The sequence below is a fragment of the Babjeviella inositovora genome (genome assembly GCF_001661335.1).
Source record: "Babjeviella inositovora NRRL Y-12698 unplaced genomic scaffold BABINscaffold_7, whole genome shotgun sequence".
NCBI classification, from domain to species: Eukaryota; Fungi; Ascomycota; class Pichiomycetes; order Serinales; genus Babjeviella; species Babjeviella inositovora.
Window position 1 is genome coordinate 88,881 of NW_017566844.1, and position 17,776 is coordinate 106,656.

General features: G+C 47.7%; 9 protein-coding genes and 1 non-coding gene across 10 annotated transcripts; 4 read left to right on the forward strand and 6 right to left on the reverse strand.

Moving 5' to 3' along the window:
* Positions 1–171: 171 nt before the first annotated feature.
* On the reverse strand, positions 172–2,170 carry ATP2 (F1F0 ATP synthase subunit beta; the record flags this gene model as incomplete). The annotated part of the gene is made up of 2 exons (XM_019132149.1): positions 172–1,613; positions 2,076–2,170. 2 exons carry the CDS (start codon positions 2,168–2,170, stop codon positions 218–220), a joined length of 1,491 nt encoding a protein of 496 aa, XP_018984673.1. The 3' UTR covers positions 172–217.
* A 332-nt stretch (positions 2,171–2,502) lies between these two features.
* BABINDRAFT_161754 (uncharacterized protein) lies at positions 2,503–3,614 on the reverse strand. Its single transcript, XM_019128988.1, has one exon. It carries the CDS (start codon positions 3,348–3,350, stop codon positions 2,595–2,597), a length of 756 nt encoding a protein of 251 aa, XP_018984674.1. The 5' UTR covers positions 3,351–3,614; the 3' UTR covers positions 2,503–2,594.
* Positions 3,615–4,163: 549 nt separating this feature from the next.
* Positions 4,164–6,753, reverse strand: BABINDRAFT_161755 (histone demethylase). The gene has a single exon (XM_019128989.1). It carries the CDS (start codon positions 6,579–6,581, stop codon positions 4,212–4,214), a length of 2,370 nt encoding a protein of 789 aa, XP_018984675.1. The 5' UTR covers positions 6,582–6,753; the 3' UTR covers positions 4,164–4,211.
* Positions 6,754–7,123: 370 nt separating this feature from the next.
* Positions 7,124–8,468, forward strand: PRO3 (pyrroline-5-carboxylate reductase). The gene has a single exon (XM_019128990.1). It carries the CDS (start codon positions 7,520–7,522, stop codon positions 8,339–8,341), a length of 822 nt encoding a protein of 273 aa, XP_018984676.1. The 5' UTR covers positions 7,124–7,519; the 3' UTR covers positions 8,342–8,468.
* A 221-nt stretch (positions 8,469–8,689) lies between these two features.
* Positions 8,690–9,415, forward strand: BABINDRAFT_161758 (uncharacterized protein). Its single transcript, XM_019128991.1, has 2 exons — positions 8,690–8,773; positions 8,823–9,415. The coding sequence occupies exons 1-2, from the start codon at positions 8,729–8,731 to the stop codon at positions 9,213–9,215; spliced, it is 438 nt and encodes a 145-aa protein (XP_018984677.1). The 5' UTR covers positions 8,690–8,728; the 3' UTR covers positions 9,216–9,415.
* Positions 9,416–10,040: 625 nt separating this feature from the next.
* On the forward strand, positions 10,041–11,388 carry MNN10 (alpha-1,6-mannosyltransferase). Its single transcript, XM_019132150.1, has one exon. It carries the CDS (start codon positions 10,261–10,263, stop codon positions 11,206–11,208), a length of 948 nt encoding a protein of 315 aa, XP_018984678.1. The 5' UTR covers positions 10,041–10,260; the 3' UTR covers positions 11,209–11,388.
* A 124-nt stretch (positions 11,389–11,512) lies between these two features.
* Positions 11,513–11,918, forward strand: BABINDRAFT_161759 (uncharacterized protein). Its single transcript, XM_019128992.1, has one exon. It carries the CDS (start codon positions 11,536–11,538, stop codon positions 11,803–11,805), a length of 270 nt encoding a protein of 89 aa, XP_018984679.1. The 5' UTR covers positions 11,513–11,535; the 3' UTR covers positions 11,806–11,918.
* A 38-nt stretch (positions 11,919–11,956) lies between these two features.
* On the reverse strand, positions 11,957–13,764 carry BABINDRAFT_161760 (uncharacterized protein; the record flags this gene model as incomplete). The annotated part of the gene is made up of 1 exon (XM_019128993.1): positions 11,957–13,764. A coding segment is annotated over one exon (1,509 nt), but the record flags the coding sequence as incomplete, so codon positions are not given.
* Positions 13,765–15,406: 1,642 nt separating this feature from the next.
* On the reverse strand, positions 15,407–15,497 carry BABINDRAFT_t230. Its single transcript has one exon. It is a non-coding gene; the product is annotated as a tRNA-Arg (tRNA).
* A 545-nt stretch (positions 15,498–16,042) lies between these two features.
* Positions 16,043–17,372, reverse strand: BABINDRAFT_161761 (uncharacterized protein). Its single transcript, XM_019128994.1, has one exon. It carries the CDS (start codon positions 17,258–17,260, stop codon positions 16,307–16,309), a length of 954 nt encoding a protein of 317 aa, XP_018984681.1. The 5' UTR covers positions 17,261–17,372; the 3' UTR covers positions 16,043–16,306.
* Between the last annotated feature and the right edge of the window lie 404 nt (positions 17,373–17,776).

Below are 17,776 nucleotides of genomic sequence, written 5' to 3' on the forward strand. Positions count from 1 at the left end.
CTAATGATTCTTACTGGACGGGGATCTATCCATCAATCATAAGCTCAGGGCAAAACCTGACAATGTTTGAAAAACCTCCCTGCCAACCTTTCAAACTACAGGTCTTTTAAACAAGAATTTCTAACGTAATATTTTTATTTTATAGAAATGGACCAGTCAACTAGTCATTATATACTATTCAAAGTAAATAAATCAACAAACAAAAAGTTTGCTAAATCTATTTAGCTTCAGCAGCCATCTTTTCAGCCTTGGAGATGACATCTTCGATACCACCAACCATGTAGAAAGCGTTTTCTGGCAAGTGATCGTACTTACCAGCCAAGACGTCCTTGAAAGACTGGACGGTCTCCTTGAGTCTGACCAATCTACCTGGGATACCAGTGAAAACTTCGGCCACAGCGAATGGCTGGGACAAGAATCTCTGGATCTTACGGGCACGTTCAACGGTCAACTTGTCCTGTTCGGACAACTCATCCATACCCAAAATGGCAATGATATCCTGCAAGGACTTGTAGGCCTGCAAGGTTTCCTGGACCTGGGTGGCAACGTCGTAGTGCTCTTGGCCAACGACGGCAGCATCCAACAATCTAGACTTGGAATCCAATGGATCGACGGCTGGGTAGATACCCAACTCGGAGATACCACGGGACAACACAGTGGTGGCGTCCAAGTGAGCGAAGGTGGTGGCTGGAGCAGGATCGGTCAAATCATCGGCTGGCACGTAAACGGCCTGGACAGAGGTGACGGAACCCTTCTTGGTGGTGGTAATACGTTCCTGCAAACCACCCATATCGGTGGCCAAGGTTGGCTGGTAACCGACAGCAGATGGGATACGACCCAACAAAGCAGAGACTTCGGAACCGGCCTGGGTGAATCTGAAAATGTTGTCAATGAACAACAACACATCCTGACCTTCTTCATCTCTGAAGTATTCGGCAATGGTCAAACCAGTCAAAGCGACACGGGCTCTAGCTCCTGGTGGTTCGTTCATCTGACCGAAAACCAAGGCAACCTTGGATTCACCTTCCAAGTTAATGACACCGGTTTCCTTCATTTCACGGTACAAATCGTTACCTTCACGGGTACGTTCACCAACACCGGTGAAAACGGAGAAACCACCGTGGGCCTTGGCAATGTTGTTAATCAACTCTTGGATGAAAACGGTTTTACCGACACCGGCACCACCGAACAAACCAATTTTACCACCTCTGGCGTATGGGGCCAACAAGTCGACAACCTTGATACCGGTTTCCAAAACCTCAGCAGCAGTGGACTGTTCAGCGAAGGATGGAGCCTCGGCGTGAATTGGGTTTCTCTGCTTGCATTCAATTGGACCACGTTCATCGATTGGGTCACCAATGACGTTGATGATACGGCCCAAGGTACCACGACCGACTGGAACGGTGATTGGGGAACCGGTGTCAGTGACAGACTCACCTCTGACCAAACCCTCAGTACCATCCATAGCAATGGTTCTGACGGTGTTTTCACCCAAGTGCTGGGCGACTTCCAAAACCAATCTCTGGTCACCTTGCTTGATTTCCAAGGCGTTCAAAATGGCTGGGAGCTGGCCTTGTTCGAATTGAACATCGACAATGGCACCAATGACGGCTCTAAAGGAGGGTTAGTACTTGTGCCGACGACGACAGCAGCAACGATATACAACGTAGGTGGATACAACCGTAGGAGGTGGCACGATGCCGGATCATGCAACTTTCTCTTGGTGCTAAATCTTTTCTGGTTATGCAGCCCCGACCGGAAAATGCCTCCAATCTTATTGGCCGATGAGACCGAAATCTCCATGGGCAATACACACGGTATGAGAGAGCAAGAAGTAGAACTTGGGATGTTCTAGCATTTGAGGCATCGAGATCGGGTGATGCATTGGTTTTGCAGGCGTTGGGAAGGAAGCTGTGTCCGTTTGGAGAATTTTTCAGATCCGGAAAATAGCAACGCCCCTCACCAGATCTGCCAGCCCGTCGCTGGATCCAATACCGTGACCAATTACCGTTGCTTGTAGTGCTAATGCTGTTTGTTGGGGCTTGCTGGGGCCCCTTTGTTCGGAAGATACATACCTGACCTTACCGGTGGCTGGGGCAGCGGTGGCCATACCTCTCAAAGCGGAGAAAGCGGAGCTAGAAGCAGCGTTATATAATCTTGGAAGAACCATCGTTAATAACTTGTGGTATATTAGGATTACACTTGAAGGGAGAGAGGAAATACAGATTTTTTATATCCCAGGAGGATTTCCACTAGTGAAGTAGTTGGTGGTTCAGCAGGGGGCCTCCTCGACGGTGGAAGCGGAAGCCGCGAAAGCATGGACCAATGAGCGCACGTCGCTGGCTGCTCTGTCTTATTGGGCACCTGCACAGGTGTTACCCGGGGCCACTATGAAAATTACGCACACGTGATTCGCGGCTCAGGCACTATCAAAGCCGATATCCCACGCCTACCAGATGGTATTCATCTCGCGGAGAAGCCTCTATAATTGGGCCCTACAGATCGTAGTACCGCTAAGGTTATTCTTCATCCAGCAAAAGGGATTAAATTACAATAATTTATATATATATACTAAAGGGTCAAACCCATATGTGTTAGAGAACCATATTCGGCATACACCCAAATGTGCCCAGTCTGATATCCTCGGCGTGTTCCTCTAACATATTGTGGAGTTGCGTTTGGGTTGATCTGACGTACCCGTCGTCGTTCTGGGCGATTTTCTCTGCCACTGCTACCGCGTGCTTAAGACACCGGTTTTTATCAGTGGCTACCGTGCTGACAATTCCCACCTTGCTTGCTTCGTGGGCGTCAAACTCCCTACCTGTCAAGGCTAGCTCGAAAAGCGTAGACTGGTTATTGACAATCGCCCCTAACCGCTTCAAGAGCTCGGAGTTAACTACAGAGTTTTTGCTCACAGCAAATGAAACGTCTTTGCTGCACATGCGAATAGATGTCGCTGTGAGTATCGTCATAGCCTCTCCGTGGCATCGCCCGTGGGAAATGCCGATCGTGGGGATGCTGATTTTGGATGCGTATACTGAGCATGTTCTGAGCTCTACCGTAGTTTCATGTAGAGCCGTGTACTCGGTTGCGGCAATAGAAATGGAATTAAACACGTCTGACACAAAGTGTCGGTTGCGTTCAGGCGAAAAGTTGTCCCCCTCCGCTGAGATGATGATGCAAGCGACCAGCGGCAGTGCGTTTAGCTCCTGGAGCAACGCCTTGTACTGTAAAAGCGTGGTGTGCAAGTAGCTTCCCTCAAGGCTGGAGTTTTTGAATTCCAAGTGGATGACGAACGGTGCCGGGCTGTAGACATTGAAGTGTGAGTATTTCGTGAGTGACTCTAGCATTGTATTATTTGAGAGAAAGGGGGTAAGAAAGAAGAGTAAAAGAGGTCTTTCGGGCTATAATATATGCGTTCTGCGAATATTAAATATAAATACGTGTCACAGCGTGGGGGGTTCACGCGGGGCTCAACGGTAGATCGCAATCGGCCTTAGCCAGTCTATTATAACTTTATTGTAGAAGCACTAAAGTGGTATCATGCTTATCGGTTCGGAGTCTACTACCTGTCGGAAAGACAAGGTTAACGGTCCCGCTATGCCGGAAGGCAAAGGGGATGCTCTATACAGAATGGCATGTGAATGTGTGATTAGAACATTATTGGACTCGAGATGCCTTGCCAAATCTCTTATTAGCCGCACCGCGGGGGAGTAAATGTGTGACACCTGCATGCGCAAGTGCCTTTAAGGTTTCAGTCATCCCTAACGGAAGGTGGAACAAGTGAAATTCATGCAGAAGCTACGTAGTCTGGGTACAGTTTGTGTGTTGTAGGGATAATATTAGGCCATTCCAGGCTATTTTATATAGTTGCTGGGTAGAGATAATGGAGGTGGTCCTTTATATGATAGAGCTAACCAGACGGATACCAGGAGGGAGTGGTACGGTGTACACAAAGGTACTTTAGCGCAGCTTAAAAATACGGGTGCCAAAGGTTGATGGTTTGAAGAGCAAAGTACTGGCTTGCAAGGCTATACAAGAGACATTACGGTTATATATCAATTAAAAAAAAACATTACTTTTAGCTATTAATATCAATTATATATTCACTTAAAGAAGGAATAGATTTAGTACGCCGAAAACCTGACCGAAAGTGAAAAGGGGAAAAAAATTAATGCATAATGTGCACAGGAATAAGCATTAGGGGCGGTTTAAACAGAGTGAAACACGTTGCGATACCCGTTCAACAGCACCTCAGTGGCGTTGATGAAGTCGCGGAGCTCCTGGGGAGATTGTTGGATCACTACCTGTATCTTGGACGTCGCGGGACATGTGATGGGGTCGCGGAAAATTTTGAGAAAATCATTCAAGCACAAGATGGTCTGTGGCTGGTCGAAGATGGATTCTTTGGAGCGCTTGACAGGGCTCATCTTAGAGGCCATTTTGGGGGCCATTTTAGACATTGTGGCCATTTTGGACTGCCTTGGAACGATTTCCGTGATTTCTTTGGTCTTTTTAGCGGCTGGCGGAGAGATACCATATTGGGGGGACGGGAACGGGGTAATGGAGCTGTGATGAACCTGTAAGTTCAGATGGCTCAACCTGACTCTCTTTGGTGACGAGACGGGGGTTTGTAAATGGTTAGGGTGTGACTCAAGCACAACCACCTCGGGTATTTCCTCCTTGGCCATCGGGGTAACAGAATTCTGGACGATAAAGTACTGGTAACTAGGAAGGGTCTTACATTCAGCGCACATTATTTCGTTCGGCTCCTGATCCTCGCTCTGGAACCGCCGAATGTACTCCTCTTCCGATTGGAGTGTCCGTTTTTTGGTGTTGCGAAGCTGAGTGACGCACTGGGTGTTAAGCAGAAGCAAGAAATCCCAGTTTTCTGTCCATTCACGGTCGTGCACCTCAAAGTCCTCCTTGAAGTTGCGGAAGGAGTCCTCCACCAACTGCAAGTAGTTCTGGTTGAGCCTCTGCGGCAACGTGAGCTGCGGGTTCTCCATCCGAGCCACTTTGAACATTTCGTAGAATACCGCGAAATCATCCAAGATGTTGTGGAGCACGTTGGAAAAGTTGAACACATTTTCCTTCTTGATGAGGCGGTAGTCCTGGACCGCACGCGCGCCGTAGTTGATCCAGTTATTCATAGTGAAGTTCACAGCCTCGTTCACATTAAAGCCGCAGTTAAAGCCGGCATGGTAGACCTTTGGAAAGGTGATGATGAACTCGTTTGGGTTCTGGTCCGCACTCACGACAGTTATCCCGTTCGCGGTCAACTCACGCGGGGACATCAACGTCACAAGCTGGTGCAACAAGTCGGGCTGCTTCTTGAAGAGGTCGGGTGCCGCGTTACGCATCAACGCCTCGAATCGTGCTGCATCGTACGAGGGAATCCCGTACCACTTCTTGGTGGCGCCCTTGTGGCAGTAGTTGGCGGACAACGTATAGTGGTCCTCAACATGCCAGCAGAAGGTGGAGAACAACGAGCCGACGTAGATCCATGGAACGGTCATCCCCGAGATGGACGTATCCAAGTAGTTGAGGAGCGAGCCCCGCGCAAACGGCAACTTGATGAGATTGAACGGATGGTTTATGTAGCGCTGAACCGCGGGATCTTGTCGGTTGACGCTAGGGTTTGAGAACATAGGAAACCCCGATATCTCTCCCGGGCTGAAGTTGTGAATATCCGCACCATACTTCACCTCCAAGTTGTTTTCGTTCTCAATCAAGTCCCAGAACGTCTCCTCCAATTGCTTGATCGTCGGCTTCCGACCATCATACATATCCTCGTAGAGCTCCTCGTCAAAGTCTGCACACATGCGCTGGAATTCATCAAGAGAATACTGCTCGTCTTCCTCCTCGAACCCGAAGTCGCCGGTGCCGATGACACACTTGTCGCAGTACCAATTTCCGACGGGAACCTCCGCCAAAGGGGGATCCACGCAGGTCATATGGTAAGCGTTGTCGCAGCTGTCGCAGAGCAACGTGTGTTCCGGGTTGTCAAAGCCGTGGCAGACCAAGCACCGGTCCATCTCGTCCTCCACGTCGGTTTCCGGGAAATCGGCGATCTTCCCGTCGTTTCGGCTCAAAAACGCAGCGTAGTCTTTGATCCGCGCCTGGTATATCTCCTTCAACTCCTGGGCGCGGTCAGGTTTCGTGAGGCCAAACTCTGCCGCCACCTCCGTGAGGCACGTATCGAGGCCCTCCCACCCGCCTCGCTTCTCTACCTCCATGTGCAAGTCGTAGTAGAAAATTTTGCGGTGGTCCAACTTGAAAAACGTCTTCAAGTTGGATTTGCGTTTGATCATTGCCCAGTAGCGGTTCAAGCCTTTCTTGAAGAAGACCCTACTGCGGGTGCGGAGCCCTAAGTCGCTCAATTTCTGTAAACGGGTACTGAAAGTGAAGCTGTCCGCGAGAGAAAACGGTGGCTTCCAGGTTCGCGGCGGTACAATCTTGATAATACCATACTTCTCGCCTAACGCCACTACCTCGGGCGACGAGAGGTATGTAATAGGGTCATTAAACTCGCGTTCCGAGGGGTACACCACGGGCGCCTCAAGCACTCTGGGAGCCATCAAAAAGACTAAACAGCGCTTGCAAAGGTAAAATCGTAGGCAGCGATTGCAGAAACGGCAAATCGCAGAAGGAGCGGTAATATCGCAAAAACGAGAACGGTGGACAAATCGCAATGACGAGAGCCGTGGGAAAATCGCAAAAACGCTCTGACCAGTCAGTTACTGGGGTGTTGAAAAGACGAGTCTGCTTTTTTTTTTTTTACCGAAAATATCAAAAGCTGGTACTAGCCTGGTAGTATTCGGAATCGTCGCACGGTCTATAGTTTTTTTTTTGTAGACAAAAAGATGTTGGCGTGAGCTCTGAATTAAAATACTTCGACCATAAAGATCGGCAACTAATTCGAACACCGGTGGGGGTAATTAGGCCCGGTTGGGGCGTAAGTAAAATTTCCGAATTTGGCTGAAAAATGCCAGCAAGGCGTGCTACACATTTCAGCCTTGCTTCCATGGTGGGATAGTGATAGGGGTATATTCTAAGAGAATATATTAATAAGACACAGAAATGCATCCAATACACGTGGGGTTTAATATAAGGCTAGTTAGACCTGCCTCTATCCTGTTATAGCAGTTAGTACTATATCGATAGAGTACCAGTGTATGAGCTCATCGATGGAGATGGCGATTACATCCCACCTTTTCAGTTGAAGGTATCACTATTGAAATATATCTATTGTTAGTAATATATCAATAGAGTAGTGTCCAAATCCCCGTATGATTTCTCATCGTTTATAAATAGCAGCTAGCTGTAGTAACTAGGATACAGTCTGGTGGAAAGACATCCCGCACCTCCCAGAAGTCCACTCGCTTGCAGCTGCCTTGGAACGCTGAGCATAGAAGCCCTGCTATCAGCCCCGCCGATAACTGGAGTATATCAAGGCACTCTGATTTTTCACCCACTCCTCCCCCTTTTACCACCGTCTTCTCTCAAACAAAATACAATGAAGGACTATACTTTAACCGTCTTGGGCTGCGGGGTCATGGGGACCGCTGTGATCTCTGCCTTGCTAAGTTCCTCCGATGAGACCATTCCGATGCCAAAGAGAATCATCTTGTGCACTGGCTCTGAAAAGTCCGCTGTCGCTTTGAAGCAGAGATTCCCATCCACCGAAACCACCTTTGGTGTGCAAAACAACTCCAAAGCTGTGGCTGACGCTGATGTCCTCATTTTGGGCTGCAAGCCGTTCTTGTGCCAGAGCATCTACGACGAGGTCAAGGTTGCCTTGACTGGCAAGCAGTTGGTGATTTCTTTATTAGCTGGCTGGACCATTGACCAATTGAAGATCTTCTCGCCGTATATCGCGCGTGTCATGACTAACACCCCGGCTGCCTACGGCTGCGGTATGGCTGTGGTTGCATTTAGTGAGGAGGCCAAGGACTACGAACCGTTGGTCATGAAGTTGGTTGATCCGGTTGGCAAGGCCCTCCAGTTGCCGGAGAAGAACATGGATGCCGCCACCGCCTTGGTTGGCTCGGGCCCAGCCTTCTGTCTCTTGGCCATGGAAGGGATGATCGAAGGTGCCATCAAGATGGGTATTCCGTACGCCACTGCCAGAGAGTGCGCCGCCAAGGTCATGGAGGGCACCGCCAAGATGTTGTTGGCTACCGACGACCACCCTGCCGCTTTAAAGGCTAAGGTGTGCACCCCAGGTGGCACCACTATCGGCGGACTCTTGGCCATGGAGGACAGAGGCGTCAAAATTGGTATTGCCAGAGGTATCGAGGAGGCTGCCAACATTGCCACCCAATTGGGGAAGAAATAATGCCGTGACTTTTATGCAAAACTAGATATTTGAGGGCAAACATACGAGTAGAGATCGAATTTGGTACAACGTATGAAGATTCTACTAGGTAATATAAGTACGCTTCCGGGAATATGTTGAATTACATAAGTCTTAAGGTATCTCTTGTACGTTCTGGAAAAATGCGCCTCGCGCATATCACCTGACCCCGCGTTGAAAACTCTGCTGGCCACACCCGGTACAAACGCAACCTTTCTCGCCTATACCACGGTCACTAACCTCAACCGTCCTAATCATCAACAGCCCATATTCGTAATGATGTTCCTTTCGGCTCGCTCCATGGCATACCTCCGCGTGTGCTTCTTGGCCACCATAGCGTTCTACTTATTCAAGGACCCCAATGCCATCATGAACTCTGGCTTCGTTTTGTTGTTGTCCACCTCCATGCAATTGGTATGCTATTCACACCCCTGTACCACTATTCCAATACTAACCCCTTTAGCCTATTGTAGAGATCGACGACTACAACCCAATTTTCGGGATCCTCGCGCTCTTGTTTGGAGTCTTGGCCATGTCGGATCTCGTGCCATTGTTCGAAGCCAACACAATGTACTTTGAATCTATTACTCCGTCGCGTTTGGTAGTCTTCTTCAGTCTTGCCGCGTACTCCTATCTCGGCGACTCTCTCTACTTCTGTAACAACATTGTGTTCATTTACTGCTTCATGGAGGTCTGGTTTAACATGTTGTTGTTCTCCAGTTTAAAGGACGAAAAGTATACCCGCATCAAGGCGGAAATTGAGCGCTTGCAGAGTGAGGAGTTTGACGATGAGACGAACAGCGCCCAAAGATTTGAAGAGATCATGGAGGACATCAAGGATCAGGCTGCCCAATAAGCGCATGGCTGCTCAAGCAGCATCATGATTGAGTGGGTTTCTATGCTCATACATTCATACTTCTATGGATCCTTCACGTTAGAGGACGCCTGTCTTTGTGAGTGGCATGGGACATAAATATCTGCGTTCACCCCGAGTCATCTGCAGTTGTATATATATTTTAAGTACTGTATATTGGCTATATAATATCTATCACAGACTAGAAGTTTTGTAGTATAAGCTATTAGCACGCCTGAACGCCTGCACTAGATGTGCGTCTCTGTTAGATCTTATCCTCTACCGGCATAAGACACAATATCCTACCCCCACGCATTGTGTATAACTATATATGGACCATATATACAATGGACCTATACAATAAGAGTTAATAGGACTAAATACGCCATATAGAGCCTAGGGTTAGTATGACAGTATATGTCTGCTGATCTCCTGAGCTTATATAGCCCAGGTGGTGTATATTCTGTCTGCCTAAAATATGTAGGATAACACCATATACATAATGAATGAACCGGAATAGCTAAAATTTATCTAAAATCATAACCTAGATATAATCTGCAATCTTCGGTTTACTGGACCTGGGGGTTATCTAGGTAGTAAAGATACTTCATTCACACTAAGACTTCTAAGGTCAGCCATATAGCTCCGTGGCACATGCAGCTCAGTGGTACATGCAGGATCAATTGAGAGGTTGCCGGTTCTCCTGTCCGATCAGACGCACACGGTCTAAATTCAGGTACACGTTTATTTTTCAATCTCTTGTGATCTCGCTGCACACGCTCTGGCCAATTTCTAAACACTCCCCAAGTCAAAGATGGATCCAGAGGCAAAAAACACTAAACTGGGATCCAGACGGCTCACTACCAGCCTCCAGCTCGCGTTCCAGGAGTATGTCGAGCACAGATACCTCCCAAGCGTTGTCACGGTGGTGTCGTCTATATTGCTTTTCTACATCACGTATATCTCTCTTTATGGCGGAGAAGCGCCTTTAAGCGACTGGGACGGTGCAGGGACCCAAGGGCTGGGTATTTCGAGAGGCGGTAGCGGTATGGTTGGCTACACGAAGGCATACAAGAGAGGCGGCGCCCCCCCAACCCCCAAGGAGCCTGGTATCTACAAGAATGCGGTAAAAGCTCCGCACAGATATTTCTGGAATAAGAGCCCAAGTAAAATTGTTATTGTGGTGGGCGCAAATCGAGAGGGGGGAGTAGAAAAGTGGAAGGAGCCCCGGGAGTGGAAAACCGAAAACACCGCCATTCAAGACAAGCGCAGGTACGCGTTGAGACACGGGTACGACGTTGTGGTCAAGGATTTAACCTTCCAGAAGAAGCATTCCCATGAGCACAGGGAAGCTTGGGCCAAGTTTGATATTTTGCGGGAGGCCATACGCGACCACCCGGAGGCTGAGTGGTTCTGGTACGTGGACATGAACTCATACATTATGATGCCAGAAATTTCCTTGGAAGAGTTGATCTGGAGCCACAGCGAGAGCATATCGAGAGACAAGACGGAATACTTTCACGGCAAGCCTTCCAAGACGGATAGCCGTATGCCGTACGTCGACTACGACGAACCGGTGGAGTTGATTGTCTCCCAGGACTGTTTGGGGTTCAATCTCGAATCTTTTTTCATTCGTCGGTCAGAATGGACGGACATGCTATTGGACGTGATGTTTGATCCGATCTTCTATAAGGCGTTGCACGTGAAATGGGTGCGCGAGGAAGCGAGTGCGTTGGAGTACTTTTACGACGAGCAAGCGTGGGTCAGGTCAAGAGTCGGGTTCATGCCGTTCCGTCACTTTAACTCCTTGGCTAGAGGCTGTGCAGACTCGGACAAGCCGTATTTGTTCACCTACAACGAAACTGACGGAGATTTCATGGTGAACATGCACAACTGCAGGAACCGAGGTGACCGCAACTGCCACGACGAAATGGAGTATTACGCCCAGCTAGCGGAGGAGCTTCATTCGAGCTGGTTCACTAATTTGTTTGGTTAGGCGGATGAAAGCTAATGCCGTCACCACCCTGTAAGGCTTGCCCCTTGCGGTGCGGCTAGGAAATTGGCGTCACAGAAACGGCCGGAGGTAGCTGACTCCCCCTGCGTATATTTTTTTTTATGTAGCTCCGCATTTTCTCGCTTTTGATAAACGTAATATATTCACAGCAATGCTTTTTATCGGTACATTTTTCCGCGTAGTCACACGGACCGCGTACATGGGGCCGGCTGGAGGCATCATGTCTCTCACGTTCTGGGCGCTCAAATGGCTCAAAAGTAAGCACCCGCCCAGCGCACCGTTTGGCAGAACTAACGATTAGGACTTCTCATGGTATTGGCGGTTATAGCCACGGTTTTCACTGTGGTTGGAGTGTTGGCTATAAGAACATTCTTGGAAGAGTGGCGAAGAGAGAATATAAAGGCGGCAGAGGTAGCCGCTGGGGAACAGGCCGAGTCTGAAGCGGTGGATAGGGACTATGAGGCGCCCGGTCTGGCGGCTCCAGTGGAGGTCTTACAGAACACGTCGCGTACCTCCGGAGGGGTGATAGAAACTATAGCCTTTTATCAGAAATCATCTTCAGCTGGTCTTTCGGGGTAGGTAGAATATGGTCCTTAAAATCAGTAAGGAGGTTATTTACAGATCCCATAGCTTCGAATGCTATAAAAAAAGGAAAAGCATGGGCTACGAAACCTTTTCCAGTAATAATACGCAACACTAAGCACCATTACGCATTTAAAGTAAAAAAAAACGCTCGTAGATTCAACCATGAATTCTTAAATAAACTTTTAGCAAAAATAAACACATCTAACTCAACGTAAAATACAAATAGTTTTAAATACCATCACGTACGTCAAGGAACCTGATATACAGGTCTCTGGTCCAAGCTCTGCACTTCTTGCCATACAAGTACATTGGAACCGCAAGCAAAATAGCAAAGAGGTCCATGCAAGCAAGGACAATATAAGTGTTGCTGGTGCCCAAGGCATCCATCATAGGAGAGCAGACAAAGGTAAAGATACAGGCAATCGAGTTGTTAATGACAGACACACCAACCATCCCTTCCAACACCATTTCCGGGTAAGCGTCCATCAAGTAACTCATGGAGATGTCACCGATACAGCCCCAGCCGACGCCAATAAAAACCAACCCCATGTAGGTGAATGGCCAGCTCATACCATTCCCCGTCCCAATCCCAAACATAAGCAAACCCAATGGAGACAATAAAGCTGGGAGGATCAAAAACCACAATCTGAACTCGGCTTCCTGGACACCATTGTTCCTGCGGGCCATCCACAAAACATGCTTGTCACTCAAGGAACCGGCGTATATACATCCAATAACGGCACCGATTAAGGTCGGAACGTTCATGATAGCGACCGCCTTGTCGGTGTAATTAAAAGGAGCATCGTAATAGGTATCTTCCTCCGTGGTCAAGTAAAAGGTCAAGAAGCAATCCTGCAACCCCCACAACAATCCAGAAAGAAGAACCGGAGGGAACGTGAACACGCGAGGAATCATCATCAACTGCTTCATGTATTGCTTAAACCCATAGCCCTTCAAGTTGGTGGCAGGGGTGATGATTCTGATGCTTTTCCAGTAGGATACGACAGGCTCGTCTGCGCCCGTGCCGTAGATTGGACCAGCGCTTTCTCTGTGCGAGTTCGTTCTATGATCGAGGGAACCGGAGAGGGATTCTTCCTCAACAGAAGGATCCGCAAGCTTCTCCTTGCCAGCCCCCTTGTCATCCACCATCTTTGGCAAGGCGATTTCGGAGTACAGAGAGTTGCTGGCGTCGAGTCTTCTCATGTACAAGCTTCTATCGAAGGAAGTTTCTTCCAAGCCGAAGAAAAGCACAATCAAAAGACCACCGGAGATGATCGCGCCGAACCAACCGACCCACCTGAAGCCCATATCAGCCGAAATGAAACCAGCCACCAAAGGACCAAGGAAGGTACCAACAGAAGTGGCCATGATATAAACGGTCAATACCCCACCCAACTGGTGAGAGAAAAACATGTCACTGAGCGATAACTGGACCTGGGCTTCGGCACAGGCCTCACTGGCACCAACGAACAACTGGGACCAAATAGTGTCGGAGGTTCGCTTGGCACAAGCAAACCAAATGGCACCGACCAATCCCAACAAAGTACAAACGAGATAAGTGATACGGCGGCCGTACAAGGCGGACGCTGGGGCCAAGACCCAAGTGCCGTACCCAATCGCCGCGAACAATACACCGGCCCCAGTGTTCATAGCGTCGTAGGAGATGCCATAGATTTCGTTTAGCGAGTCCTGGGTAGCACCGGCATCGTTAGAAGTGGCGGCAGTAAAGCCGGTGATAAACGCGAGAAGGAGTAAGTTACGGTACTTCTTCCAGAACCCCCAGTTCAAGGGGTCGTTGGGAGAGTCCGACGGCTGCGGCGTCAAGATGATCTTGCCGCTGGTTTTCAATCCCAGACCGGAGTGGCCCTTTTGAGGTTCTGCATCATCTGTCTCAAAGGCATAGATGTTAATGGTACCTGGGATAAAGTTGGCGTCGTATCTGGGGGTATCCATAGCGACAGGGAAGGGTCTGAATAAAAGATTAACCGTAGAGAGGGTTAGGAGGAGGTGGTAAAGGAAAAAAAAACCGTGTGAGGCAATAAAAGTTTACTAGAGTAACACCTCCAAAAAAAAATTGTGATTCTTAACTGATCAGATATCACAAAGAAAAAAAAGCACTACCGTTTAAGTACTTTTTGTTTCTTGAGGGCTAGTGATGGGTGGGAGCAAAGGACTAGTCGAAACGATGGGTGACGTCACGGAATAGACTCGAGGGTGCTGAAGAGGAAGCTGGTGAAGAGGGCGATGCTGAGTAGTAAAGACAAACCGGCGGGAAATATCTTTGCGGGTGACGGTCGAAGAAGGAGGATTGGCTACTTCGATGACCTGAGGTTGGAGGAAGATTCTAGCGGGGATCTGCGACTGTCTGGCGGTTAAGACCTGATGGGGATAATCAGGGCTAAGTTTTAATCAAAGAAAGACAACGACGGCTCGGGATTCCCAAATCTGTTTCAAAAGGCGGCTGTCGACAAACCTTGAAAATAAAAAAAGAAACAAGAATGAAGCATTTGGGCGGCTTAGACGCACGTCGCGTGTAGGATAAAAACATTTTCACCAATCCGAGATTCGACAGCTGAGAAATGTGAGAGAGCTTGCATACAGGGTGCTATTGGGCTTCCTCTCGTAAGCTGAACCAAGATTTTGCCATTTTGGATAGGAAGAAAAGAGCTTGAAAGGCTGACTCTTTGTTTCCATCCATTGTGCTTTCTGAATGGGCACTGGACGATAGCCGCCGGGCGAGAAGTTAATCTTCTGTCCATGCGGCACATGCAAGGGAAATTAGGGCAGTCGACCATAATGCATGACCGCGGCCGTGCAGATTAGTGGAATAGAGTTTCCATTAGCGCGCAGATTAGTCCTGATAACGCTGATTAGAGAAACGGCAAACACCCCACACTGGAGATAAGGGTAAAATATCTTTGACGGGATAAAGTGATATCTTCAAGCAAATATAAATTGGTGTCCGTACTCAGTATATGCAAGCTAGATATTTCACATCCTGCATTAACGGATACTAGCTCTCGCTCCGTGACTGCATATCTGAACCAAAAATTGATTCGTCTTTTCACCAACGGGGTTTCAAAATTCGCGTTCGTCTAGCACAAACCAAATCGTCGATACAGAACCCTGTTGAGGTTGTACTTCAGTGTATGGAAGAGCATCAATATTACTTAGCCATGTATTGGTAAATGGCTTTACTTATTAGCTTCAAAGTTTATTTATTGACCCAATACGATATACCTTCGTATTCAGGTATGTATATAACGGTTGCGATAAAAGGGGGTTTTAACCGCTTATGTGCATCGCTCCCCGCTATTAAGCCTCGTAATTCTGTCACGTTCTCTTCATGACACGCTAGCCCAGTCATCCAATCCACTCAGATCATCCAGAGGGGTACTTCTTGCTTATAATTTGTTTATATTGAAAGGAGTCTCTGTATTTTATAGTTGCCGTTATTGCTAGATACACCACATATTTTCTATCCACAACAAGGTTTATTATGGTCAGACTGCATTAGCTCCCAAACAGCCAACCCCGAAGCTGAAGAAAAAGGTGAAGCAAGCTATAAATGTAATTATACGGCTTAAAAAAGAAGCTTCCCCACCAGGAGTCGAACCTGGAATCTTCTGGTTCCAGAAGTGGTTACAAATCGTAGCCAGACGCCGTGACCATTGGGCCATGAGGAACGAAGCTTGAAAATGTCAGGGTTCCAGCGCCTGTTGGTATTCCAGTCGGGGGGTTGTAATCAGTCATTGATTCACAAGTTACTTATCGTGATCTTCCACAAAAATAAAGATAATATTAAAACCAAGATCATTCTTAGACCTGGAAAACTACTTCCTTATATAGCTTTCTTCGGTGCCTCATTTGCTTTATGCGACAGGATTAGTTTCAGATACTCATTATCAAACAATCCTAGTAGCCTCAACTGGAACCTCATAAGGTTCCTGAAACAACTCTCTAACTCTGACAGAAAATTTAAACGTCATATAGGAATAATTACCGGGAAAAAAATATGAATAAGCACCCAAATTTCTTTAACCACATGGGCACAGGAGGTAGGGATTATGCAACTTACAGGTTAGTATTTAGCATTCTGTTGAATAACATTAGCGTCCATGCATACAAGTAATGCATGATAATTGGTTATAGCAATTTACTTGTTCTTTGGTAAGGTAAAAGTATTGAATATGTAAATATAGTATATTGGTTAATTATAATAATAGTATAAGTAAGAGCACCATATTCCCTTTTATATACAATTGGATCTTCCAGTAATATAACTTTCGATTACGCTGAAAGCACCCCCAAGACATTATTTGATGTTCTTTTGAGGCACTACGGAATTCTTCAGACATCAAACGGTCCTGTGACATTAAATGTGTACAGGAACAGGTTTCAACGCAGATCGATATGGAATAAACTATGATAATATACCGCTTATTGCTAAATAGCGATTTGCAAACATTTTCTATGGAACCGACCGAAAGCGAAATTAATCTTCGTCTTCGAAAATGACAACTGGAGACCAGTCTGGTGAAATCAATCTCTGGGAACCCTTGGTAACAGAGATCTGGTTCAAGGCTTCGCCGTCTTCGTTAGACAACTCAAAGACCTGTAGGTTGGATGCGATTCTGGCAGCAGAGACGGACTTTGGCAAGACAGCGGTACCTCTCCATAAGGCCCAGGAGATCAAGACTTGGGCGACAGAGACGCCGTTCTTTTTGGCAATAGCAACAACGGTTTCGTCCTGGAGCAACGGGGAGTCGATGGAACCCAATGGGGAATAGGCAGTGATCAAGATATCCTCGGACTTACAGTAAGCCAACAATTTTGGCTGCGGCAAGTATGGATGGGCTTCGACCTGGTTACAGATTGGCTTGATCTTGGTGGTTTCAGCAGCCAACAAGGTCTTCAAATTCTTTATCGAAAAGTTGGAGACTCCAATGGCTTTGGCCTTACCAGATACAACAGTCTTCTGCAAGTTTTCGTAAGACTTGACGAAAGACCAGTCCAACAAGATGTCTCTCTTACCAGATGGCAACACTGGGAAACCAGTCTCGGCACCCTTACCGTTAGGGTTCAAGGCGACGGGCCAATGCATCATGTACTGGTCGACGTAGTCAAGACCTAATCTTTCCAAGGAGATGTCCAAGGCAGCTTCTGGGTCGTGATGGAAGGTACCCCACAACTTTGTCGTGACAAAGATATCTTTTCTTTCCAAACCAGTGGCGGCCAAACCTTCCTTGATACCGACACCGACTTCCTTTTCGTTACCGTAGGCCCAGGCAGCGTCAATGTGTCTATAACCGGCAACGATGGCTGCGGCAACGGCTCTCTGGGCATCACCTTCGTTGGTGGCCCTCCAAGTCCCCAAACCGATGGCTGGGATGACGGCGCCGTTGTTCAAAGAGTAGGTCTTGGTGGAGTTAGAAAGAGTAGCTGGCATTGTGAGGAGTGGCGAAATTGTCAAGCTTAAAACTTAAAAGTGGCGGGGTGAAAGAGGGGGTGCGGCCTTATATAGAATTTCGGGTTTTGTTGCCAATGAGCCTGACGGATACGGAACGAGGGGCAACTGTGGAGCATCGAAAAAGTTCATGTGCGTACATGAAGGGTATTAGCGGTCCTGTAGGCCTCGGTGGGGAAGCCGCATGCCGGGCAGAACGAATTTTCTCGGAGATATTCCCTAAAGCTCCGAGCGTTTTCCCGGTGTGCGTATCAACTGAGGGGGATTATATAAGCGCGGTGGTGTATGAGCCCATCTGGAACAATTCGTTGGAGTTATCCCGGGAAAGTGAAAGAGGAAGACACAGTCATACCCGGCTGTGGAATCACTGTCGGGCGTTCGAGCAGGTATTTGGCTGTATACATGGCACCGTATCGAACTATTAACTCTGTGCCAATCACGGGTAGGCTCTATACAACACAGACAAAGCTTTCAATTTAAAGTTTGCAGGGACGGAAA